At 41.5% G+C, this 23,761-nt stretch overlaps 1 protein-coding gene across 3 annotated transcripts; it reads left to right on the top strand.

Moving 5' to 3' along the window:
- Positions 1–8,178: 8,178 nt before the first annotated feature.
- On the top strand, positions 8,179–23,493 carry LOC142085869 (phospholipid scramblase 1-like). Of its 3 annotated transcripts, none has more exons than XM_075158335.1 (9): positions 8,179–8,353; positions 13,076–13,107; positions 13,928–14,029; positions 16,117–16,286; positions 17,348–17,390; positions 18,472–18,692; positions 19,500–19,661; positions 20,720–20,881; positions 22,106–23,493. In XM_075158335.1, the coding sequence occupies exons 2-9, from the start codon at positions 13,101–13,103 to the stop codon at positions 22,163–22,165; spliced, it is 927 nt and encodes a 308-aa protein (XP_075014436.1). In that variant the 5' UTR covers positions 8,179–8,353; positions 13,076–13,100; the 3' UTR covers positions 22,166–23,493. The 3 variants fall into 3 exon arrangements, with proteins under 3 accessions (XP_075014436.1, XP_075014435.1, XP_075014434.1); XM_075158334.1 differs by having other exon boundaries at positions 8,198–8,297; positions 22,106–23,386; XM_075158333.1 differs by having other exon boundaries at positions 8,208–8,311; positions 22,106–23,386.
- Positions 23,494–23,761: the final 268 nt, after the last annotated feature.

Raw genomic sequence — 23,761 nt, 5'->3', positions numbered from 1 at the left:
CGCATCTAATGCGTTGCTGATCTGTTTAAGCTATAATGCTCTCTTATCTTGTACTTCAGGGATATCACTGATAGAAGATGCTTAAGAAGGAAAAATGTTTTAAAGAAATCTGCAGACATGCAAAATGCATCATGCAGCATTGATGTGCTTGGCACCATATATATTTATTACTACAAATATGTGTTAGCTTTCTTGGTGAACTTTTTGGTGAACTTTCTTAGGTGAACCCTAAATCAATTAACTGTAAAAAACTAAAATAGAAGCCTCTCCTGAAGGAGATATATCATAGCAGATTAAGTTAAAAAAAAAAAACCTGTACAAAAGAGGTCAGGCTCCTCTCCTCTCCCATGCTGTCCTGGGAATTAAATTTTGTAAATAGCTTTGTTCAGTCTGTTGTTTATAAAGCAACATCATCTTAATTGTAGTCTTGGTTGACGTAGAAGGTTTAGAGTTCCAGCACTACAGTGAAGCATTAAAACCACAAGGCTTCATTGAAAGCCCGATGAAATAAAGGTTAACCTTTGGATCAGGTCATTAAGGCCTTTTGTCAGATAAGCCCAGAGTAATTGTATGCAGCTCTACCAGCAAGTATTTTATATTATTAACTCAGAGAAAATAACTAATAAATGGTGTAAAACATGTGTTCTAGTTCTAAAGCCACAGAAAATACTGATTAATGCTAATATAGATCCACTTAGGCAGAAATCACATGTTTTGAAATTCTGTGAAAGATCATTGAAAGAGAACCATATGGAATAATTGTAAATACCAGTGTGAAAAAGTCTTTTATCTTTTGGAGACCTGTCTAAGGAGCTTATTGTTTGGAGAGCCTACCCACGCAGACTTGTAGGCCAGCTCGTCCCATCCAACTTGCAGAAGCTGCAAGTCCAGGGGGTTGGACCTCCCATCTCCAGCAGGAGGTGGCTGTTTCCCAGGGCCAGGGGACGGGGGGCACTAAGCCTCCTCCCGCAGCGATGCAGGAGGAGCAGCGCGTGTCTCGGCAGGGCTGGCCCCCGGTGTGCCTCCTGCCGGTGCGGTCCCCTCCGGCAGCACACCGCAAACCTGCCGCAGGTGGAAGAGAAACTGCAGTCTTTGGCCAGGAGCTCCCACCAGGACCTGTCCCTGTGCAGGCACGGTGGCTGTATCCTGCTTTCGCCTTGCCAGCAGTGAGATATGGTTAAGAGGAGAGGAGAGGGCATCTCCTCGATCAGTAGCAACCAGCAGCTCAATTACATTAAACAATTGAATCAAGGATTGGATGGCAAATACAATTTATAATACCACATGATACAGCAACCAGAGAGAAATAATCTCCTGGGCTGTGAGTAATAAACCTGACAAACTTAATTTAAGAAATAACAGGACTAAATGTGAATCTCCTGAAAGCTGTGCTCAGGATTTCTAAGGAATAGTCCTGGCCTGAGCGTGAGGTCACTGCTTTGATGAGCAATTTCTTCATGTGTAATTATTCCACACCTAAGGTAATCTGTATGAGATAAGAGTTTACTGTACCTGATATTGGTAGCTAGGTCTTAATAGTGAATAGGGTTTCTGTCTGACGTAAATCTTCTCTGTTTTCCTTTTCCTATGTTTTCCCCTTCCCAGCTTCCAAACCTCCCCAGATCCCCCAGCTCTCTGTGTGAGAAGCAGTGCCTGGTGCTGAGTTTCCTTGATTCTCGTTCTTAATTGACCTGTAAATTCACCTCATAAACTCTTGCAGTTATAGTGGCCCTTCTAGCTTTACAACTTCTTAATTATCTTCTTAATTAACGAAATCCTCAGTGTCCCCAGTATGTTTTTATCAGACAAGTCTGTTATGAAGTGCATTAACTTGGACTTTATTGGTTTTAATAATATTCTGTTGTCAGCCTGGTCATGTGTTTAGGTATTGCACTATTCGTCCTCAGGTTGATAGAAGTGAGTGCCAGTGTATATCACAGCAAAATCAGAAACAACCCCATTTACAGCCTTTCCTTTGCCAGCAGCTGCCTGACAAGCCTCGGGTGCCTGATCACTAACAGTAAAGTGGAAGGGCGTTATTTTTTCATAATAGTGAATTCAAAACCAATGCTGGTATCCGAAAGACTAAAATATTGCAAAGGAAAGCAGGCGTGGGCCTGGGTGCTGTCGGATATTCTTTGCTGTGCTGGGACAGAGTGGGGCTGGGGAGCAGGGGCTCTGGAGGAAGGGCACAGGGAGCGGAGGGGACTCCTCCCCTCGAGCCAAAGATACCCTGTTCTCTACGGCAATGGGCTGCTGCTTACTGGCTTTTTTATTTTATGTACCTTTTAAAAGGGGAGATTTCAATTCAAGGCCTCAGGTGTCCTAACATAAGCCCTTGATGTGAATCCGGGTTCGGAGCAGCGCAGCAGCCTCAACTCTGGAGGAACTTGGGCAGTGCGGCCCCCCCCGCGCTCGCTGCTCGCTTGGCCAGGAAACGTGCTGGAGGGAGGGAGTGGTTGTACATTGCTGCTGTGGGACCTGATGTTGCCTGCACCGGTGCTTAAATGAAAGAACTTGGCTTTGCAAAAAACTTAAAAAAAACCCCAAATAAACAAACAAACAAAAGCCCCAAACAAACCAACCCCCCCAAACACAGATAACTCTAAGCAGCCTGGAAATCTGGAGTGCCAACTGCGACACACGGAGCTGCACGTCTGCAGGATGGGGTGCGTGGAATTGGCCTGAGTTGGCTTTCCTGGTGTATTGTATTAATTAAGTGGTATTAATTATGCTTTTTAGGAAAAAAAATCATACCTAGGAAAATGTTGCCTATAAATACCTATTTGCAGTATCATTATCGCTTTAGCAGAAAACAGGATTTACACAAGCTGCATTTTAAACTCTTGATATTACAGTTAATCCTAAATGCTGTAAACTGTAATGGCCTATTTCTTTATGTCAAGTTGTTCTTTTCCTCCCTATATCCTGGTTTCCAACTCTAAAGCGGCTTATGCTAGTTCCTCTGCAGTGCTGACATTCAAAAACACGTATGACTGGCAGCAGTAAAACTTTATTTAGCCTCCTTCTCAGTCTAAGAAAGAAATTGGTTTGGCACAAAAACATTTAGTAGCAAAATCAAATACGTTGTATTGTTTCTATTGTTGTTTAGTTGTTGTTTTTCCCTTGTGTTCAAATATTGTGAGGAAAGACATGATGATGGCTGACAGTTCACTGTGGGAATTGCTTTTCCTGTTTAAATTATTATCACAATTGTTAGTGACAGCCTGAGGAGACGTTGTTGGTCAGTATTTGTAAAAATATAAGGACTGCTGCTTTATGGGGTTTGGAACTCTTAACTGTACAGTCCTGCTATCTGGATGCTGAATTAACAAAGATATTGCAAGACTAAAACCGTTTTCACCCAGTTTCCCTCTCAAAGGAGAACCTAAAACTCATTTGTTAGACTGCAGGCTTGATGACTGGCTTGACACTGTTAAATGAAATCAAATAAGCTAACAGTCCTGTTACCACAGTTACAAATCTTTAATACAGAGATAATGTGTTAGCTGCCTCTTCTGGTTTCATGAATACATTTTTTATCTTAGTGAAGGCCTAATTACTGAACTAAAAAGAGAATACACTGGGACTCGGGAGATGTCAGATGCCTGTCAGCTGTTTACATGATGGAATCCATTTGCCCCAGTTCCACATCAAAGAAAGAATAATAATAGTAATTTATCTACTTTTAAAAATGTTTGTATTTAAACTGCCTTTTACTACATGTACATTGGTGGTGGTCTGATATTAGACTCATCATGTTTTGTCAAAATGTAGATTTTGCCTATTGGAACATTTCATTATTTGCTTATCTGCTTTCAAAATCGCTACTAGTTTGGATACAACAAGTAGTATAAATGCAAAAAGAAAGATAACATTGATTACGGATAAGATTCCTAAAATGTGAATAATTGGGGGTGGGGGGACTAGGGTTAGCTTTTAAAAACCCAAACTCTCCCAGCATGTTCTAAGTATTGTGAAAATTGTCATTTAAAAGTGCATTTTGTGTGACTGTAAATTGTGTGGTCTTTGCCAGCAAAACCTGTACAGTGCAGAGCAGCCAATATTGTGATCTCTGGTACGGTCAGGATCCACCATTCCTTCTGTATTCACCAAAATGTTCCGTTTCACTGTTGCCCCATCATCCCCAGATGAAAACACCGACTCCAATTTACTCCATCCTGCCTTGTCCCTGCAGCAGTTTCCACGCGGAGGGATGGAAGGATTTCACAATGCAGATGTCCAAGCACTGCTTGGCAGGCCCTAAATCTTAGGTCAGAAACCGAAGGACCTGGACTCGGTCAGTACCTTTTCCATTCCTCTGCACATGCAATTTGAGTGACACCAGCCTTTCAGGGCTGTGCACAAGTGAGGGGTGGGAGACAGGAGAAAAAAAACCATAGCCCTTGGCTTGGGGGGTATTGCGCCTCAAACTTCACGTCTTTTCTGTATTTAAGACAACAACAACTACTCACAGCTAATCTTTCTGTGCATCTGCCAGAGCTGCTCACTGTTCTGGGTTTGCTTTCCAAACCACAAATGCTGGGGAAGTGAGTTTGCGTCTTGTGCGGGATTATCTGCATAGGCACAAAAGGCAAACCGGCCGGTAATCACTGCTGTTTCCTATGGCCTGCACACAATACCTTTCTTGAGGTTAAATACGGTTATACACACTTTGCGCTGCACAAAGGCTATCTGCTTCTCCTGTACAGCCGTGAGTGAATTTCCCATCTTCCATCACAAACACTGTACTGCCTGAGCACTAAGGGAAACGGAGCTGTTTAGGTGATATCAGGAAGAAAGACGACAGCTCCTTTGGTCAACACAACTCCATCCAGCAAATCAGGTTACTGAGACCTCTGTGTCAGAAGCTGGTGGAGGAACTGATCCCATTTCTGGTATTGGATACCACGGGATCAGAGGAGGTGCTGGGGTTGGAGGGATCAGAAGCTGAAGCAGGAATAAGTAATGTTATGAATATGCAGACCATAAGCAACGTACCTAGAAAATGGGGTCAAGAATCTACAAATAATGCTTCTTTTCAGTTAAACATGCTAAACCTAAAGAATGAATTACTAGGAGCATGGTCCCTTTCTCACTTCTCTTGAAGCAATTCCAACTTCTCTTCCAAATGTTTAAGGGGTTCTCCTGCGGCACTGATCAAATCTACTCACTGGGGAGAATAAAAAGCTTCTGAGCACTTCAACCCGCTGATCTAACAGAAAAGCACTGACTGTCAGTCATAACACCAGTAATCCTAGTCAGATAAGAAAAGAAGTGGAGCATTATTTGATATGGCAAAACCTGATAATTTACTTTGTATTGTGTGAATCATGGCATCTTTTTTTTTCTGCCACCGCAGGTGAATAGGTTTTTTCCTACTGATAAATGTCTGAAAGGAAGAGGAAGAGGAAGAGATACGCTGCTATCTCTGTTCTCTTTGATAAGATGAAGATAGCCTCATGTAAGAAATAACATTCATCCCTGTGTCAAAAAGTCATGTTTGCTGGGCAATAGAACTTAAACTTCTGGGTATAAGTCTGAACTGAGTTAAATATAACTGTTTCATTCCTGTTAAAAAGGAGAGGTAGTATCAAATACTACCATGCATTTCTAATTTCTCAACCATGTCAAAATAATTCTATACCTATTTCTTAAAAAATCTTTAAAGCCTGTTTCTTGGTGTCTGGTATTAATCCTCTTAGTGGACTCAATGCAGATGTGTGGAAAAATGCTAGTCAGCTTTAGATTAGATTCTTATGTACCTGAGGAAACTAGCAAAATAAAATCCCCAAATCCTTGTCATATCCAGTGTCTAGGTGAAATTCAGTGCAGGCTAGAATAATAGAATTTTTTTGTTTATGGAAAGTTGAATATTGAAATGGAGACCTTATTTTGGGAGTTAGAAGAGAAAGGCTACAGAGTATGTAAAGCTACAAAGTGGCCTGCACTTACTCATTTCTGTTTTCTTTATTAAGGATTCAGATTTAATTCCCAGTCTTGGGACTCATGCATGCACAAATTACTGTGATCAGATTTGTCTGGTTTAGATTAAGTACAGCTTACTTTGCAGAGACATACGTGGACGCCAGCAGCTCCAGTATGGACTACGTGAATTTACAGAAAAGGATGCAGGAGGTTAGTTCACCAACACTGCAATTAGGACATAAGCCAAGTTGCTCCAAGTGCTTTCTTTCCCAAACAATTCAGTGTTTGTTCTTGTTCCTTTAACTATGGACTCCACATGAATATATTTTTTTCCCTGAGGTGGTGCCTTATAAGCAAATTGTTCCACATATCATTTATATTCCTTTCAAGGTGGACATACAGCTTGGAGTTATCACCTGTATGTAACCAGGTAGTCCATGGATAAAAATTAAAAATGAATGTCTTGCTAGAAGTATAATATTCACTTCCACGTGAATATTATAGTGACATTTAAAGAAATGACTCTGCAAGCCAATCCTCTGCAATATGTTATACCAGTTTCTCTGTAACCCTGGAACATTTTATGATGAGCATTAACAAGCATTGCGTAAATCTACAATGACCCTTTTAAAATCAGGCATTTCAGTTTAATATATTCATGGCTTGTCTATGTAACATTGATGTTAACTGCGTCTTTTGATCATCTTTAACCTGAAAATATTCAGAATATACAACATATTTTATAATAAAGCAACTTCTTTCTTAAAAAGCTGAGCTGAAAGTGAGGGATTTAACACTTCCCTGTGTTAAGTTTACATGATCCAACAACAAATCCACCAACAAATGGGACACTTTGAGATACAGCAGTATGTCCTTTTTTTTTAATAAATTTATGGTAAACCTTATTTATTTAACAGAAAACTTGATAAGCGTTTGTTTTAGAGTGATCGTCTAGGTCCAAAACTCCAGCTGCTTTTATGTGAAAGACCTTCAGCAGCTCTCCTGGTACGTACTTTTGGGGCCTCCCCGTTCTTCATCACCAAAAGGCTACTAATGGATTAAGGATGGTGAGTGGCTCCACAGAGCCTACATGGAACCAGGAAAGTACAGTAAACTTGGGACCATACACAAAATGTATTTGTATACAGTCAGATTTGAAATTTAAGTATTGTCTGTCCTTCTTGGGCTTCACCTTGTACGGTTAAATTTGTTATCAAAAGAGTAAACAAACTAATATGTGCCCCATCCCTTACCCCAGTTCTCACAATCACATATGTCTGGATTCTGCATCATGAAACTGTCCCTTTTTGTAAGACTCATTTTTGGGGTAGCTATCTAGAGGCAAATGTTTTTGAAATAAAAAAAAAAACTTTAAAAGTTATAGGAAACTTTTAGAAACTTTGGACCTTTTCAGACTTAGAAGTGTTTCCTCAAGCAATATGAAAGCACTACACTGTCTGTGTTTCTCCAAATAATATCATGCCAATAAGTGTTAATGTAGTATCAGACATTAGAATGAACCAAAGATAAAGTAATCATTTCCTCAAATCACCTGTGTTTTCAGGAAATCTATCCCAACTAGTGCATCAGGGTAAGCACCAATCAAAGGTTTAGTTTTTTGGGTTTTTTTTTTCTTCCATTGACAGATATTTCACAGAAACCAGCTGTCTTTGCTGAACACTTAGGTTACCGTGGAAACTTTTTCAGACAGGAGAAGGTGATAGCATAAAGATTACAGGAAACCTGAAATTTTTTTTTTAGGATTATACTTTACTGTGAATAATCATTTGATATACATATAAAAGACAATAGTTACACGGGCAAGTTTGAACTGCTATACCTCCTTAATGAAAGAACACCAATGTTATTTTAGTTGTAGAAGTTATACTGAGAGAGGCACTACTACCTTAAATTTCTGGTTTTGCGAGAAAACCTTCTAGAAATACTGCATCGCTTACTTTTAAGAAAATATTTGGCCTTCTGTTCCACTGCCATAGCAGAAGACAGCGGTTAAAGGAGGCAGCAGTGCTCCGACGTGCGGTGCCCCGGCAGCGGCAGCGCCCGGTGCAGCGGCAGGGCGCCGGAGGAAGGCTGCGGGCACGCCGCGGCCGCCTTTCTCGGCACGGTTGGTGGGCGCGTTTCTTACTGGAACGAAGAAGCGGCGCCGGCTCCCCACCCCCGCGCTGCCCCGGCCCGGCCCGCCCGCCCAGCGCGGCCTCGCCCGGGGCGGCCCCGCGCAGCTCCCGCCCCGCGGCGCGGCGTGTTCCGGAGGCGGCGGGCGGGAGGGGCGCGGAGCCAAGCGGCGGAGGGGAGCGGCGGTCGGCGGAAGCGGGGTTCTGTGCGGGACGCTGCCCCGGCTTTGGGAACGGGTATTCTTTGCCGTGTACGATTTCTTTACCGTATATGATTTCCTTTATCTGTTCAGGTATCTATTTTTGGTTTTTTTTTTTCATCACAGGGATACTTAATGATTAGAAGGGCCGTGAAAAGGACCTGATGATTAGAAGGGCCACTTTTTCCAATTTGGGATTAAGCATTAAGTTAGAAAATGTCTCTCTTTAGCAACAGTTAGTTATTAGAAGTGGGAAGGTAACTTGCTGGCAAAGACCGGTTTAAGGAAAGATCTTGCTGCTGAGGTTGTCCTGGGCGAGCCCTGCTCGAGAGAGCTGACAGCAGCAGGCACGGGTTCAGGCAGTGGTGGTCCAGTCCCCCAGCAGGGAAGCGAGCAGCATCAGAGACGTGCCCTCGTCTCAGCGAGGCTGCGTACCCAGGTGTTGGGACTCCCAGGTTTCAGGAGAGATGTCTATGTAGGAGAGAGGGTACCTTACTGCATCAGAACAAAATAATTTTATGTCAATTTATAGCTCATTTCATTCCATAGTTGAAGGCTATCTTGTTAACTTTAGCAGAAAGCAACCTGTTTAATTAGATCAACTAGAGTATTTTTAAGTATACTGTTTCTCCAGCAGTCAAGGTTAAAATGCAGTGGCTGAATAGTCTAAATATAATGTGATGATGAAAAGAAGTGCCACAAAGCTAGCTAGGGGAACTAATGCATGCCTCACAGCTATTTGGCTTTCTAAGTCTGTTTTTTTAATCACAAACCTTCTTGGAAAGGGCCTGGCTTGGTATTTAAATTGCACCATGCATGATGTTTGTGCTTGGGGGCCTATGTTAATATGCTCTTGGCAGTATTTTAGTGAGCTGGAGAAATGAAACTGATTGTCATGCCAGTATACTGTTTTTCTGATAAAAACCAGAAGCTCTGTAGTGAACTGAATTAAGATCTTTCTAAATCGGTTGCAGCATATCTACTGACATGCGTCAGGGTAAAGGAGATGTAGCTGTGTAATGCAGTTCTGAAAATGAAATAGTGACTGAAAAGACATATGGACATTGTCATTCCTTAAACAGGAACAATCTAGGGATGTTATTTCCTTACTGTTCTCTGAACTAGAACAGTTTTGTTCTGACTTCCTTTGGAACGAGTATTTCCTTGATTTCCTTTCCAAAAGTTTTTGGCTATCCTTAGATGCCCAGCCTCAAAACTCTTGGAGGGGGAAAAACTCTGCCTGGGCACCTGGCTGCCTCTGAGGGTTGCCTCCCTGTTACCAATTTGAGTAACAATTCAAGAAAGTAAGGAGAAAGTGAGGATCCGGTTGGGTGTGCTGGTGCTGGGTGAGAGGCTTTAGGCTATCGCAGCAGTTGACTGCTACTTCTGAGAGCAAAGGGAAAAAGTCTGGGAACTCCTGATGAGGAGGCTGGCAATATGGGTTCTAGACAGTACAACATATAGGGACAGGGTATGAAGAATGAGACTTCCTGATACGAGTTCCTTTCTCTCGTGAGCAGTACAGCAAATGAGATGTGGGGGTCTGCTGCCAGCTTGCTAACCCGCAGCTGAACGGCTGCTCTTGGCAGTGAAAGGGCCACTTGGGGTGGGGGGCAGGGGACGGGGACGGTTCTTTTGCCTTTCATTTCCTCTCTGTGTTGCAGTGAGTTCAAGTTGGGTGTTTCAGGAGAGGCGGCTGGCAGCGCCCGCCTTTCCCACTCCCGGGGCGCAGGCGCAGTGGGGGGACCTCAGACCATCCAGAGGCTGCATTTCATAAGGGTCATTCATTGCCAGACAGCCGCTTTGCATGGCGCGTTCCCAGTTCCCCCAGTGCTTCCCTTCTGCCAGCAAAATCGCTTCTGCTTTCCCTTGTGTAACGCTGAACCCAGGTACGACGCCTTCTCCAGAGAGCAGAGTACAGATATCTCATCTGTGCTCCCTTTGGGAGAGTGGACCCAGAGCCATGAGTTACTACGGGAATCTGTCAGGAAAGGGCAAAACTCGGCGGCTTTTCTGCGCACAGGCTCCCTCGCATAGCCCTAACCCCCAACAGCCCCAGCGAGGGGTGAGGTGCTGGAGCCGGAGCCTGGTCCCCACCCTCCCCTCGCCCTGCGGCACGCCCGCTGGGGGACTTTGGGGAATGTTTGATCAGCAAATACCTCAGGTAATGTAATAAAATGTGAAGGACCCTTTTAATCCTAGCATAATTTAGGTTGGAAAGGATAACCTTTGGATGTCATTTGGTCCCTTCCTCTGCTTAAAGCCAGCCTAAATTTAAATTTAGATCAGATTGCTCAGGGCCTTGTAAAGCTTTTTATAAGATGTACGCAAAGATATACAGCTGCTTCTTCTGGAACACCATGGCCAGCTTATCCACTCCAACACAACGTACTCTCGATTTATGTTGTGAATTCAGGTTGCAGCATGTAGCCAGTATAGCATGAGGGATTCATGCAGCTACTGTTTTTGTTGAACCAAAATTAATTCAGTAATGGACTTTTACTTGCTGAAGAACTTACTTTCTTTTTTTCTTTAATTCTGTGGAATTTTAACTCCATTACAAAGAAATAGCATTCTCCCTCTTTTGTATTAGTGGGAGCTAAATGCAAATACCTTTACTTTTGCGTGCTAAGTAAGTTTTAATGATTGTTCCCTATATTTATTTAAAAACTGTTACTAGAACTAGTAACACCTAGCAGCATGTAAAGCCTCATTTTATTAAACTGAAATGAAAATGTAGGTTTCAAATCATTGCTTTGTGTAAGCCGGGCAGCTGGAACCAACACGTTTCTAAGTGACTGATCTTCCCATTACTACTGTTTCTTGACTGAGGTATCACTAAGTGGGAATTTCCCCATGCATAACAACGTGGCTGAACAATATATTGCGCAGTATAAAGGTTGGTGAAAGGGAGTTTTTGTTCCTTGTTCCTTTGGTATTTCAGAATTTTATGGTGTTTCACAATCTTTATAAATTATTCAGATGAAAAGCAGAGCATGACTGACAATGTGTTAATCTTGGTGGCTGAATTGGAGGTCGTAGGACTCTAGATAAAAAGCAGTAGAAGAAAAGGGACAATTTTAATAAAAGAAATAATCTTAACTATTCTCTTAAGCTTCCTGTCTGATGAAATGGGAGTTGAACTTTGTAAAGTCTTTGTTGCTTTTCTAGCTAAAGACCATATCAACATTTTCTAAATCCTAGTTTGCACAGTGGCATATATGTGTGGTTGTAGGGAGGAAACAGATTCTGGGCTACTGTAAAGCCTTTCTTTTAAATAAATCATATGATTCTGTCTCTACTTTCCCTTTCTCACTATTTCACTGAAGTTCAGGTAGCTGGAACGTCTCACAATATAAACTGATAAACTGATCTTTTGCTAGTTTAAATAACATTCTTTTATTCATCTTTAATTTGTGATATTCCTACAAGCTGGTAGTTTTGTCAACATATTTTAATATGGTCATATATTAAACTTGTCCCTCTATTATCAACTGCGAGAACAAGTAGTTTGAATTTGTTCTTGCAGGTTTTTAAACTAGATGTATAATTCTAAATTATTTCCTATTACTTTTTTTTAACGTGTATTCACATGGGGACCAGAATCCAATTAAAGTACGTAAAACAGGATGGTGGTTCTGTTAGTAAAGTTAGTAAAGTAGAAGAAAAAAAATAATAAAAAAGGAACACTTTAAGAACAATTTATTAAACAAAGAGGATGTTGTGTACGAGTTGGGAAGTGAGCTAGATGCCACATCATCCCAGAACAATTAAACATCTTCCTGTGACATTTGCTTTTACCCTGGGAGTGAAAAGCAGGAAGAAACTGCTTTCAGTTTCAATTTCATTCCCAGCTTTGAACGACCATCTTCACTGAACTGAACTAGTTGGAAGAACCATAACAGACAACATATATTACTACTTGAACTTGAACTGCATTCTTTCTAAAGAATAACTAGGTTTATTGTTTATTTTAAAGCTTTTGATCCTATCAAAAGGAGCTCCTATACCATTCTTTTTTATACTTCCACTTATGGATCTTCTGGCTATTTTGGACCTCTGCCTTTAATAGAAGTTGCTGCCATTGTCTTGCTTCTCTCGTCACCCCAAAGATTGAAAGGAATGTCTCTCAAGGTTGATGCTGGCATCAGTAAATATTCTTTCTGCTTTTTTTTTTAACTCCTTTTGGCAACCCTGGAAGAGTAGAAGGAAAAAGACAAGCAGTTGGCCCTTTCACTCATGAGGTTCTGCTGTGGAAGCCCACTCGCCTGCGCAAGCCCACCCTTTGTTGTCCTGTGGAGACAAAAATTTGATACGTGATATCTAGTAGTACCACTTCAGAAGTGGAATAGCATAAAGAACTGAATAGGTGGTAGCATGCCGTCACGGCTGCTCCAGGATTTACCCAAGCAGGTCTTGTGGTCAACATCAGTACACTAAACCAGTTGCTCTGAAATTACTGCAGTAATGTGTTCACATGAATTGCATGATGTTTCTGAATGGCTGCACGATGGAGTCCTGCACTGCAATGAAATAACTGCACATCCCGATGCTTTCCTCTGAATTGAGGATGATTTCGGGATACTCAAAGCACGAATGCAGGCATAGATAATTCAGACTTATGTTGTGGTGGAGACGTAGCCTAGGAGGAGGCTGAGATACTTACAGTTATTTTAACTTGTATTTGTAATTCAGCTTTCCCATACAGTTTAGACAGGCAAGTATCTTTTATCAATAATAAATAGAGAAGTCTGAATAACTCTTGTGTGAAATTATATATTAAAAACCCCATGAAATAAAAATGTTGTTTTGCAGAACAATTATAAGCAGATCCACGGCAATGCAAGGTGAGTAAAATATAAACAAAATGTCATCTTTTGTTATATCAAAGATAACATGGGTCCTTCTGAGATGTTCAAGCAATATTAGCTTAGCTATTAGTTTACCTTCTAATTTTATGAAATATGTATGAATGTTTTAAGTTGAAATTATTTACATTTTAAAACTGAATCATTTACAAAACATATAGCTTACCTTTTCAGATCTCGATTTCTGAAGTTAAATAAAATAAATAAATAATCTTGAAATTCAAGTTATTTCTGTTTACAAACTGAACTTGGTAAATGTTTTTAAATCCATAACCCTCTGAGTCTGCTGATGAGGCATTAGTGCAGTCCTGACTTGAAGAACTTGGGAGAAAATGTTTTACATAGTGGAGAATGGCTCATTACCAGTCTGTTCTGTACAGGAGGGCAGCCTGTCAGTTCCCTGGCAGTTCTTTGAATTAAAGCCTCCTTCTAAATATAAACGAACAAAGGCACCTCTCGTCCAGACGGAGAGTGAACTGACCCTGCTTGAGCAGGGATTGGACTAGGTGATCTCAAAATGTCCCTTCCAAGCTAAATGATTCCGTGATTCTGTGACATCTTCATGGCAATACCTGCCTTTTTTCTGCACTTTAAGTATCAGAACTCCTTTAAGTTATACTGATGTTTAATATACATATTGTGCATAAGCACGAGCTTGTTATACAGTTTTTGCTATACAGAAAACAGCTGCTTAATTTTCTTACGTGTCTACTCTGAAAAAGAAGGGAGTGTTGGGGATCTTTCACCGTAGGGTAGGAGGAAATGAGCAATACTCAGAGTGTATGTTCCATTCTTCCAGCACATAAACCTGTACCAGGATCTGGATTTTCAAATGCTAACTATGCACCAGGAAATCAGGTGCCCTATGGCTACCCTCAGCATGCACCTGGGACTTACCAAGGTAGGTTGCTTGGCTACAGATCTGCTATACCATTGGGAAATGAGCACGGGAAATAGGAGGTTTCACAAGGGCGACCATCTCTGATTTACTTTTCTGCTGTTAATTCCGTAGAGTTTCTGTTAATTTCTGTTTTGCTGAAAAGTCATCTTCTTTCCTTCTTGGTGCTACATGTTAGTATGTGCTGAGGAGTACCAATAGTGGTAGGAGTTAAAAAATGTTGGATGTTCCTCAGTGGTCACTGTGGGGATTTTGTTAGGGAGGTGTTACTGATGCAAAGCAAGTAATGTGTGGCAGCTTCCTGCTGATGATCAGGTTTTTTTAATTAACATGTTATTTCAGTATTTCACTTTATTTTTCTCTAGAAATCCAGAACTGAAGAAAGAATTGTTTTCCTCTCACGATTCTGCTGGTCCATGTATTTTGTTCCTGTTTCCTCTCTGTTGCTGTACTTTGCACGTGGTCATACCTTACACTTGCACTCATTTGCTTTTCTCCTCTTCTATCTCATTTTCTGCTCTACATTCAAAATGCAGCAGTCCTAAATAGCTTCTCATGTTCTGGCAACTAATTGCTTTCTGAAGAACCAAATCACAAAGAGCAATATCTAACAATCAGGCTCAAAGCGTAAGTTGCATAAAGTCACAAAGTTTGGCCTAAGTTACCGTGCTGTTCATAACTTAAAGCTTGTGCATCTTGTGGCAAGGCAATCCGAGGTCTGTAAGTACAGTTAGCTTCAGCAGGGAATGAGCACGTGCTGCCTGTGCGATCAAGGGCAGGGGAGCGTTTTTTGGTTTGAATAATTATATGTGCACACACTTACACACCATAGCAGTAGATAGTCAGTTTGTGTGCAAAGGCTGTGCTCAGACATAAAAGCGATTTTGTATTCCATAAGGGTGGATCCTTCTGTGGGGTGAGTGATCCTGCCACCTACAAGTTTTAAGCCACCGGCACCGTCCTGCTTATGGTCACAGCGTGAGCTTTCACATGTAACAGCCCATGTATTGTCATGTAATGTGAAACATTGGTGCTGAACTGATTTGGGCTAAAGATAAGTCTACAAGTCAGTATCTTGAAGTATTTGTCTTTGTACAGCTCTACAAAAATATTCTTTGTGGCTTCTGCGTTGTGCTTGCTTCTGAGTAAAATATAAAATTCCTCTGCATCAGATTGAAAGCCTACCTGCCTACCAGGAAAGTATTAAATGAGAGAAAAAAAATACAGTCTTGTCCTGTAACTTTCAATAGCAACTTCAGCAGCTTCAGCTACAAGGTCACAAAGCATCTCTGCAGCAAAGACCACGTTGCTGCGGGACCGTACTCAGGCAAGGCAGGGCTCTGCGCAGCCGGGGCGCGGGATGGGCCGTGAGCTCCGAGGCAATGCTGCGTGTGCCATCTGGTGGGGTGCTGAGCACTTCCACCCTGAAGTGCTTCATGAGAGCTTGTGCTTCCTATTGAGTGCTAACTGGAGAAGACTTACTTGGCATTCACAAAATGTGGAACTATTTCCTCCTTTACTCTGCACCTTCTCCATGAAAGAGTTGTGGATTTCCTGAGTTTTGAAAGAGAATCCATTAAACAAATGGGAAAGTGCAGTTTTTAGATCACACTCGTCTGGTTTGAAACTGCAGATGAACTTTGCTAAAAGGACATTTCCTATCACATAAGTAGAAGGTATAATTCCAGGAAAACTTTGTCTTAAAATTCCTCATTTGCTCAACTGACAACTTGTCAATGCCAGTACCTTTCAGGTATTTTAAAGTATTGTGTCTTCTCTACTTAGAAATAACCTTCATTTATTTATGTCTAATTTTTGAATTGCCTATCTTTATGTGAATAAAATTTCTGCTATATTCAAGAACGATGCATTTATTTATTTTGTTTGGGTTTTTTTCTGGAGGAATTAGAACATCCCAATCCAGTGTGTAACTTCCTTCACGAAAGTTGTAGTGTTCATAACTGAAATATATTGTAGGTATAAGGATCTTCATAGTTCGAAATAGTGAACAAATTAATCTTTTGAAGATCCATGGGGCAATTCTTTTCCAACATCTAAGTTTCACAACTGTATGTCTTCTACCACACCAGGTGTCGCAGGCGCGGGGAGCTATGGCTTCCAGGTGCAGGCCATGGGAGTCCCAGCTGGACTTGCTGTTCCACCCATCCAGAACCAACCCATCATGAAGGAGGGGGCAATCTGGATGCCTGTCCCTCCTCCTCTTCCCAACTGTCCTCCTGGACTGGAATATCTCACTCAGGTACTTGCACCCTTCCTCCTTCCCCAGAGAACAGGTATTCACCTGAGAAGCAGCCTGCATCCATGAAAAAGCTAAAAAAAGCATCTGGCTTTGTTGCAGCTGCGTGGGTTGCTGCTTTTGGGCTGCTAAGTGAAGCCTTTTGTAATGCGATTGATGCATGTTTGAGTGTGGAGGTGTCTGTTACGGCTGCAGTACTTCATGGAGTACGCTCCTGCCAAGAGAGATGCTAAAGGACCGGGGGCACAGGGCTATCATACATCCTTCCCATTTCTGAAGCTACTGTTTATGAGATGTAATGTGATTTGGCAAGGTGTGTAAAATAAATATATATAATATGGGCAATTGTAGCACATTAGAGGTGCTTAGTTTTCTACCCGATGCTTTCTTCACACCTCTTCATAATGTCGTTAAGAGAGGTGCTAGTCAGACTTCACAACACAGAGAATGCTAATAGCAAAATAAGAATTGTTTCTGCATTACAGAATATGTCCTTGTACTATAAAAGTACAGTTCATCTCATCACCAGGGGCAAATATCAAGGCTTAACACTGATGTAGTGTTGCTAGTTTTGCAAATTGCTCAAAAAAAAAAAAAAAAGGCACCAGTGAGGAGAGGCTGATTTTTCCTGAGTTCCACTCAGAGCTGAGCAGTAGCTGAGCTTCTGCTCTGAAATTTCTCAGTTTCCTGCTTTGGTCTGCACAGACTGCTGGTGTAGGCATCGGGACATGAGGTCAGAGGCTCTGGCAGGCTCTGTAGCTGGGCTTCCCTGAGTCCTGAAAGGAGCACAGGCGCGTCAGCCCTGCGTGCTTGTAACCAGACCAGCTTGGGTACAACTTCTCCCATCTCCTCCGGTGCTCTGAAACACTGTTCTGCTAAATTGAGGACAGGACAGGGGGGACGTGAGCTACTTCCACAGCTTTACTGGTAGATGATCTGCCTCTAGACATATTGATCCATAAATCTGCATTCTGAAATGAAAAGGTAATGCTTCTTAAAACTAGATTTCTTTTAGTTACAACTTGTTAACTATTTATTCTGTTTAATTTTTCAACCACGAACAGATTGACCAGATATTAATTCATCAGCAAATTGAACTTCTTGAGAGTAAGTGCAAAGTATTTATAGCAGAGAAATATTTAAATCTAATAATCCCAATAATGGTAGAATTTAGACTTTCTTTGACACTAGGTGGATCGCCACCTTTCTTTTTCCTGCCTCTGTTATCTGTCTCAATTCCTGCAGAAGTTGTGGAGGAGAGGAAGGAGAAATAGGAGAGCAGAGGATTTTAAGCAGGTTCTGTGTCTTAAAAGATACATAGCAGTGCCACTGAAGAATCTTGGTAGTTAGTTATAGCTGAAGTCACGCATTTCCCATATTACTCATTCACGTAATTTCTACTTGCTTCTCTTCCCCACTTAAAGATCTTCTTTTCTGTCCTCTCTTACTCCTTCTAATTCCATAGACTGGCATGCGGCTCCGAACCCATTTCCAGGCAATCCTCCTGTTTTAGCGAATTGAACTGCTTTCCTTCTGCTCCCCTCATTCCATGCACTCTAAGAATATCAAAGTCATGTTATCAGTGTCTTTCAAATAGAAGAAATAAAATGGACCATCCATCTCAGCTGACACCTAATGCTGCTGCATTTTCTTTCCATAACGCTTCAAAGAGTACTTTCATTTGTTAGAGAAGCTCATCAAAACTTCTGTCCTGGCTCTTGTTTTCTATTTGTGCTGCTGTGAATCTTGGCTGTGAGGCTTTTTTTGTGGCCTTCTCATTCTGAACGTATTTGTGCTCTCTAGAGCCCTTTTCTTGCTTCACCCCCAAATTCACAAGTTTCTTTAATTCTCATCCCTTCAGCTCTTCTCTGGGAATCTTCCGTGCTGTGTTATGTATAACTGTGGTGCTTGCTCTGGCAGTAGGTGTCCGTGTCTGGTGGGAGGGGACTGATGGACATCTCCGTGCTCTTTCTGCGTTGCCATGTTCATGGTGGCTTCTCCTCTCTGAACTTCTCCATCAGGCTGCTCTGCTCGAGGATCCTCTGCCACCGCTTCCCTTTGCCAGTAGCTGCCTCTGACAGACCTTGAGCGAGGCCTGCCTTCCCAAAGAGTAGCTTTAGAGTTAGCATGGTGACTTTTCTGACCAGACGCACCTCAGAAATTTAACAGTTCTGTTGCCATTTTTCAGTTTTGACTGGCTTTGAAACAAACAACAAATATGAAATCAAGAATACGTTGGGGCAAAGGGTGTACTTTGCAGCAGAGGACACTGACTGCTGTACCAGGAATTGCTGTGGGCCATCACGACCCTTCACCCTCCGGATTATCGACAACCTGGGCCACGAGGTGATAACGCTGCAGAGACCCCTCCGGTGTTCTTCGTGCTGCTTTCCCTGCTGCTTACAGGAGGTTCGTTACTCCCACCGTGTTCCTTTCTGTGGGACATGGTCCACCTGTGCAGTCCACCTGTGCAGGGGTTGTCCTGAACCAGGAGGCGAGGTGAAACTAGTCAGGTTTTGCCTGTAAGTTGTGGGGAGAGAGATCTGTGGAATTTGTGCATGGGGTCCTTGGTCTGGGAAGAAGCAAGTGTGCTGCAACACTTAGATTCACTCTGGCCACTTCTGGTTACAGTAATGAAAAATTTGATTCAACAGCATGTCAGGGAACGTGTGGCTAGTGCCGAAATCTGCGCTGGAGATGGACTTGCAATGTAAGAGTTAGGCAATGGCTTTCGTAAAATAACAGCTAGAGTTTTCACTTTGCTGCTGTGAAAGCTATAGCGAAATTCAACACATGAGATGATGAGCTTTTTTAATATTAAAGTAATTATGGGGTGATGCAACTTCTGAAACCTCAAATCTGAGCCTACTCAGAGCTCTTACTGAGGGATTTGTAGTAGCTGCATCCTGTAATGTCTTCACGGAATGCTTTCAGGATGCTCACAGCCTTTCTTTCACTAGACTTGGATCTTCATACTGTAGATGCCTAGCTTGTGTGCTCCACAGCCTTAGGAGTATCTTGTTTTCAGTGAAGGCAAAAGTTGCAATTTGTGTGTAGTTTTCCGAAAATGTTCACAGAAAACCCCATGCAGCTTCGTGCACTGGAAAGACAGATTGTTGTGGAAAAGTAAGTCGTGTTTGGTTTGTGTGCTAGCGTGGGTTTTGTCTAACAAGTGTATCAAAGCATGAACATTCACATGGAGTTTTTCCTGTGAAGCTGGAAGTTCAGGCGCCTCCAGGAACACCAGTTGGTTACGTTGTCCAGAACTGGCATGCCTGCCTGCCAAAGTTCACCATTCAAGACGAGAAAAGAATGGATATACTGAAAATTACTGGCCCATGTGTTGTCTGCAGCTGTTGTGAGGACATTCATTTTGAGGTATGCAATGCTAAAGATTGTTTGTATGTATCTTCTTTCAGATAGTAGTTTGACAGTAGTTTGTTGCTCGACTTATTACCTGTCAGCTGAACTGTAGTATAGGTTAAGTAATTCGTACATAATCTTTTAATGCTAGTATAATCAACTCACTTCTCTAGACATCTAGATAACTCTAGATAAGCCAGACAAACTTCCAGAAATGACGTCTTAAAGCCACTCATCAGTGATCAGTGAGACGGATTCCCTGTGGTTGCAAACGAATCTCTTAATTGAAATATTTAGCAGCAAAATCTTTTTGAATCTATTGTTAGGCCCTAACAAAAAAATGTTATTCTCGGCTGTGTCAGGTATTTATTAAAATTACTTCCTACAACCACTCATTTAATCATCTAATAATCATTCAATGACCAAGTAAATCAAGATAATTTAGACGTAAAATATAGATTTGAATGACTGAAGAGTTACAACTTCCACTTAAAAATAATAGTGATTAATGCATCATTATTTTCATACACATTAAGTAGTAGATACACTAGTCTACCATTTAATATTTAAAATGATGTTGCGAATAGTTGCTAAAGCAAATTTAGTATCATTTTATTTCGGGGACTAGTCTTTCACATGACCCTGAAGACTGGATCTAACTTCAGGAAACATCATGTTGACAATAATCTCTGCTTTGGAACAGAAGACTGTAGTTTGTTTAATTTTCACTTGAGCAGTTCCTGATACATGCCAGGAGAAACTAATTCACTCTCTCGGCTAAAAGACAACACTGCCAGCAGTGTGTGTGTGTGCGTGCGTGCGGTAGCTGTCTTCCAACACCATTAAAGCATTGAACTCTACAGTCAGATTTAGAATTAAGTTCATGTCTGTGCTCCTTAAGACTGATTTTCTGATAGTCAGGGATGCCTTTTGGTACAAACAGTTGCATTCAATGACTGCCTTAATTCAAATAACACAGTCTGAAGCTTTCAGATGGCTCTATCATGAAAAGGATTTGGGAATAGTATCAATTACAGATTTGATGTTGTTTTTTTAATTTTGTGTTAAACTAGGTGAAGTCTGTGGATGAGACTTCTACTGTTGGGAGGATTTCTAAGCAGTGGACTGGGCTTTTGAAAGAAGCCTTTACAGATGCAGATAACTTTGGAATCACATTCCCAATGGACCTTGACGTAAAAATGAAAGCTGTCATGATCGGTGCTTGCTTCCTTATCGTAAGTCTGTCATTCACCAATGCTTGAATATGAACTGACTTTTTCATCTCCATGCTTAAATTGTGCTGGTAAAGGATTTGACTCTGAGCTCCTTGAAGTGGGCGACAGCTTGTTGTGAACTTCCTGTGTGTAAAACTAACCACGGAGGGCAACAAAGGATTATTTCAGATAATAAGCTTCTAGACTACATGGAGTGCTGACTGTATTTAAAGAGAGCTTCATATGTGATGGGACTGAGAAACCCTGTAAAGCGAACACTCCTTACAGACACATTAGCAGAGGCAAGGATGTTTATGTGGATGGTGAAACCAGAAAGTGCAGATCAGCAATAGCCAAGAGACCCACCCAAAGCCAGAGCAGCTTGCTGAGCTGGTGACCTGGACAGCTGAATGCTGCAGCCAGTTCCTCCCGACTCTCCTTCTTGGAAGTATGTGAAGCACTGAGCTGAGCAGGATTAAATGCTCTCAGCGGAGTCCTTTCCAACGGGAGGGACTTCTCTGGAGGCAAAGCACATCTAACTTGGTACAGCACTTTTCAGCCGCACTCTGACTCTGCCATGTCAAATACTGCAGTGCAGCTCACTCTGCTCTTTGAAAACAGTGTGACAGCCTCGTGTTTCCACTTACCTGTGCAATTCAGCATCAGGGACCATTTCAAAAAGTGCACTGCTTCTGTGCTGGTGGGCTGCAGAGAGGGAGGAAAGGGGCCTGTGAAGCACCTTGAGTTTGGAAAGTTCTCACCAGCCTCTAACAGCCCTGTGCCCGAACCAGGTTTTCCTTAGCTCCGTGTGTTCGTGTGCATGAAGTACAGCGTTAGTGACTGCGAGCACCCAGCACTCCAGACACAGAAAATGGGGCCCCTAGATGTAAACTAAAGATAGGCACCATTATGACGGACTCCAGTTTGAGGTAAAATTGAAGGGACTGAGTCAGGTCAAACAAAGCCAGGGCAGGAATCCTGAGTAAAGGAAGCATAGCTTCGGCTAGTGATAATTTAAAGTTTCCATGTAGGTCTTTCACCACCTCTTTCTCTCTCTGTGGGTGTCCTATTCTGAGAGATCCAAGTCATGGGGGGATGGAGAGAGGTGTCCCCACCTTCTTCTCATCATTTGAAGTTTCCGAGAGGAAGGTGCTTTGAACACATTGCAAAGCAACCAGGAGATCTCTGAACTAAGAACCGCACTTAAGAAGTATTTGTTTTGTTTGCTTTTTGTTTCCTTCTTAGGACTTCATGTTTTTTGAGCATGCTGGTGATAACCGACAGCGAACAGGTGTTTGGCAATGAAATCTGGAACTTCATATAGAAGGAAGAAGAACATAAATCTCCCAACTTTCCAGTGGATTGCAGAGATCTAGTAATAACGTGAGAAATGTACATCTTGTGCTTGTAGTTATATTTCTATAAACTAAAAGATTTAGGGTCTTTTTTTTTTTTATAATCTGATGAAATAATTTGTAGTATTCAAATAGGAGCCCTTTCTCTGTACAAATCAATGCTGTAATTTATAGAAATACATAGCAACCTTTTTTTCCCAAGAAATTTGGAATTGTAAAATACCTACTTATAGTTACTTTAATTCTTAAAAAAGAGGACTACTTCTATATTCAATGTTAATATAAGCAGTGAGCCTAATAAAGACGTCCTGATCTTTTCCTGTGTATCCTTCTTTGGTAGTTTTGCCTTGGTGTTCACATTCTGTTGTTTCCAACTTCTTATCAAATATATACGTTCAAAACAAAATAATCTAAGTGAACAGAACTATAGAAATCACTGTAAAATTGTATTAGTGATAAATCTGCTGTCAAATATGACTCCTTTAGTGTAACTTAGTTTCATAATTTGGGTTGTTCTGAAACTTAAGGCTTTGATTTTCACCAACAGAAGTTTAAAGGAGACAGGAAATATAAATGCCTGTGTTGCTTCTGTTTAATAATCCTTTAGTAATGGCTTTGTGCATGACTGTTTTTTCCTGAGGCAAGGAAAAACTGGTTAGTTAAACTTTTCAGTTTCTCCAGTCCTCTCTCCTCTTTATTTAGTCCATGATTTTCACAGATTGTAAGTCGGTTTGTAGGTGTGAGGGCGCAGGAATGATAAACAGAACAATTCCATTTCAAAAGCAGACGCATGAAATGGCAAATCTATTTCTTAGCATTTATAGCTTTATTTGAATGTGCAAGCAATGGATAAAGTTGCAGTTTCTTACCCCAGCTTCAAATAAGCATGTGTGTATAGCGGTTTTTGGGATCCAGCTGTGGGGAGAGGTCCTTGCCAATATTTTCAGTTGTATTCTAATTCTGCTAAAGATTCCTTTTGTTCAGTATTTTCAATTTATTGATTGCTCCTGGCCAGTGAAAAAGCAGAGGAAGAGAGGAGTGCCGTTGCTGCTATGTACCTGGACTCTCTTTGATGTTATAAGAATTGTACAAACTCATGACAACAATCTATACTGTTCTGAAAGTCTTTAAAATTGTATGTTACGCCTTGTTAAAGTTAGCTTCTGCCGCTAAAAACAAAATTCCTTTAATACTGTGTCTTTAATAATAGGGATTGCTGGAAGTGCATTTTTGATTCATCAATACTATTCTTAGGGAATTAAATTATTATTTTGAAAATATATTGTGCTTTACTGACCCAGCTATTAATGAGATACCGGAAATTCAGTCTTGCTAAAATCTGCTAAAAGCTTCTGATTGCTTCTGTTAGGAGTAGAAGCTACATGTATAAAAAACAAATTAACACACCCAGGACCAGACTTGTCCTGTAGGGTTTCATATGGCTAATCCATCAGTATTATTTTTCCTGCAAGGGGCGACACACAGCTTCAGCTCTGCTTGTAGCTCTGAAGTCCCAGGCTTAAGCGCATTCAATAGCTGCATGCGC

This window comes from Calonectris borealis, chromosome 9, assembly GCF_964195595.1.
Source record: "Calonectris borealis chromosome 9, bCalBor7.hap1.2, whole genome shotgun sequence".
NCBI classification, from domain to species: domain Eukaryota; kingdom Metazoa; phylum Chordata; class Aves; order Procellariiformes; family Procellariidae; genus Calonectris; species Calonectris borealis.
This window is presented reverse-complemented; position numbering and strand designations above follow the sequence as displayed.

Coding starts and splice junctions, on each gene's coding strand:
- LOC142085869 (XM_075158335.1), top strand. Junction 18,693..19,499: donor TTCCCTGCTGCTTACAGGAG/GTTCGTTACTCC, acceptor TTTCCTGTGAAG/CTGGAAGTTCAGGCGCCTCC. Junction 20,882..22,105: donor TCGGTGCTTGCTTCCTTATC/GTAAGTCTGTCA, acceptor TTTCCTTCTTAG/GACTTCATGTTTTTTGAGCA.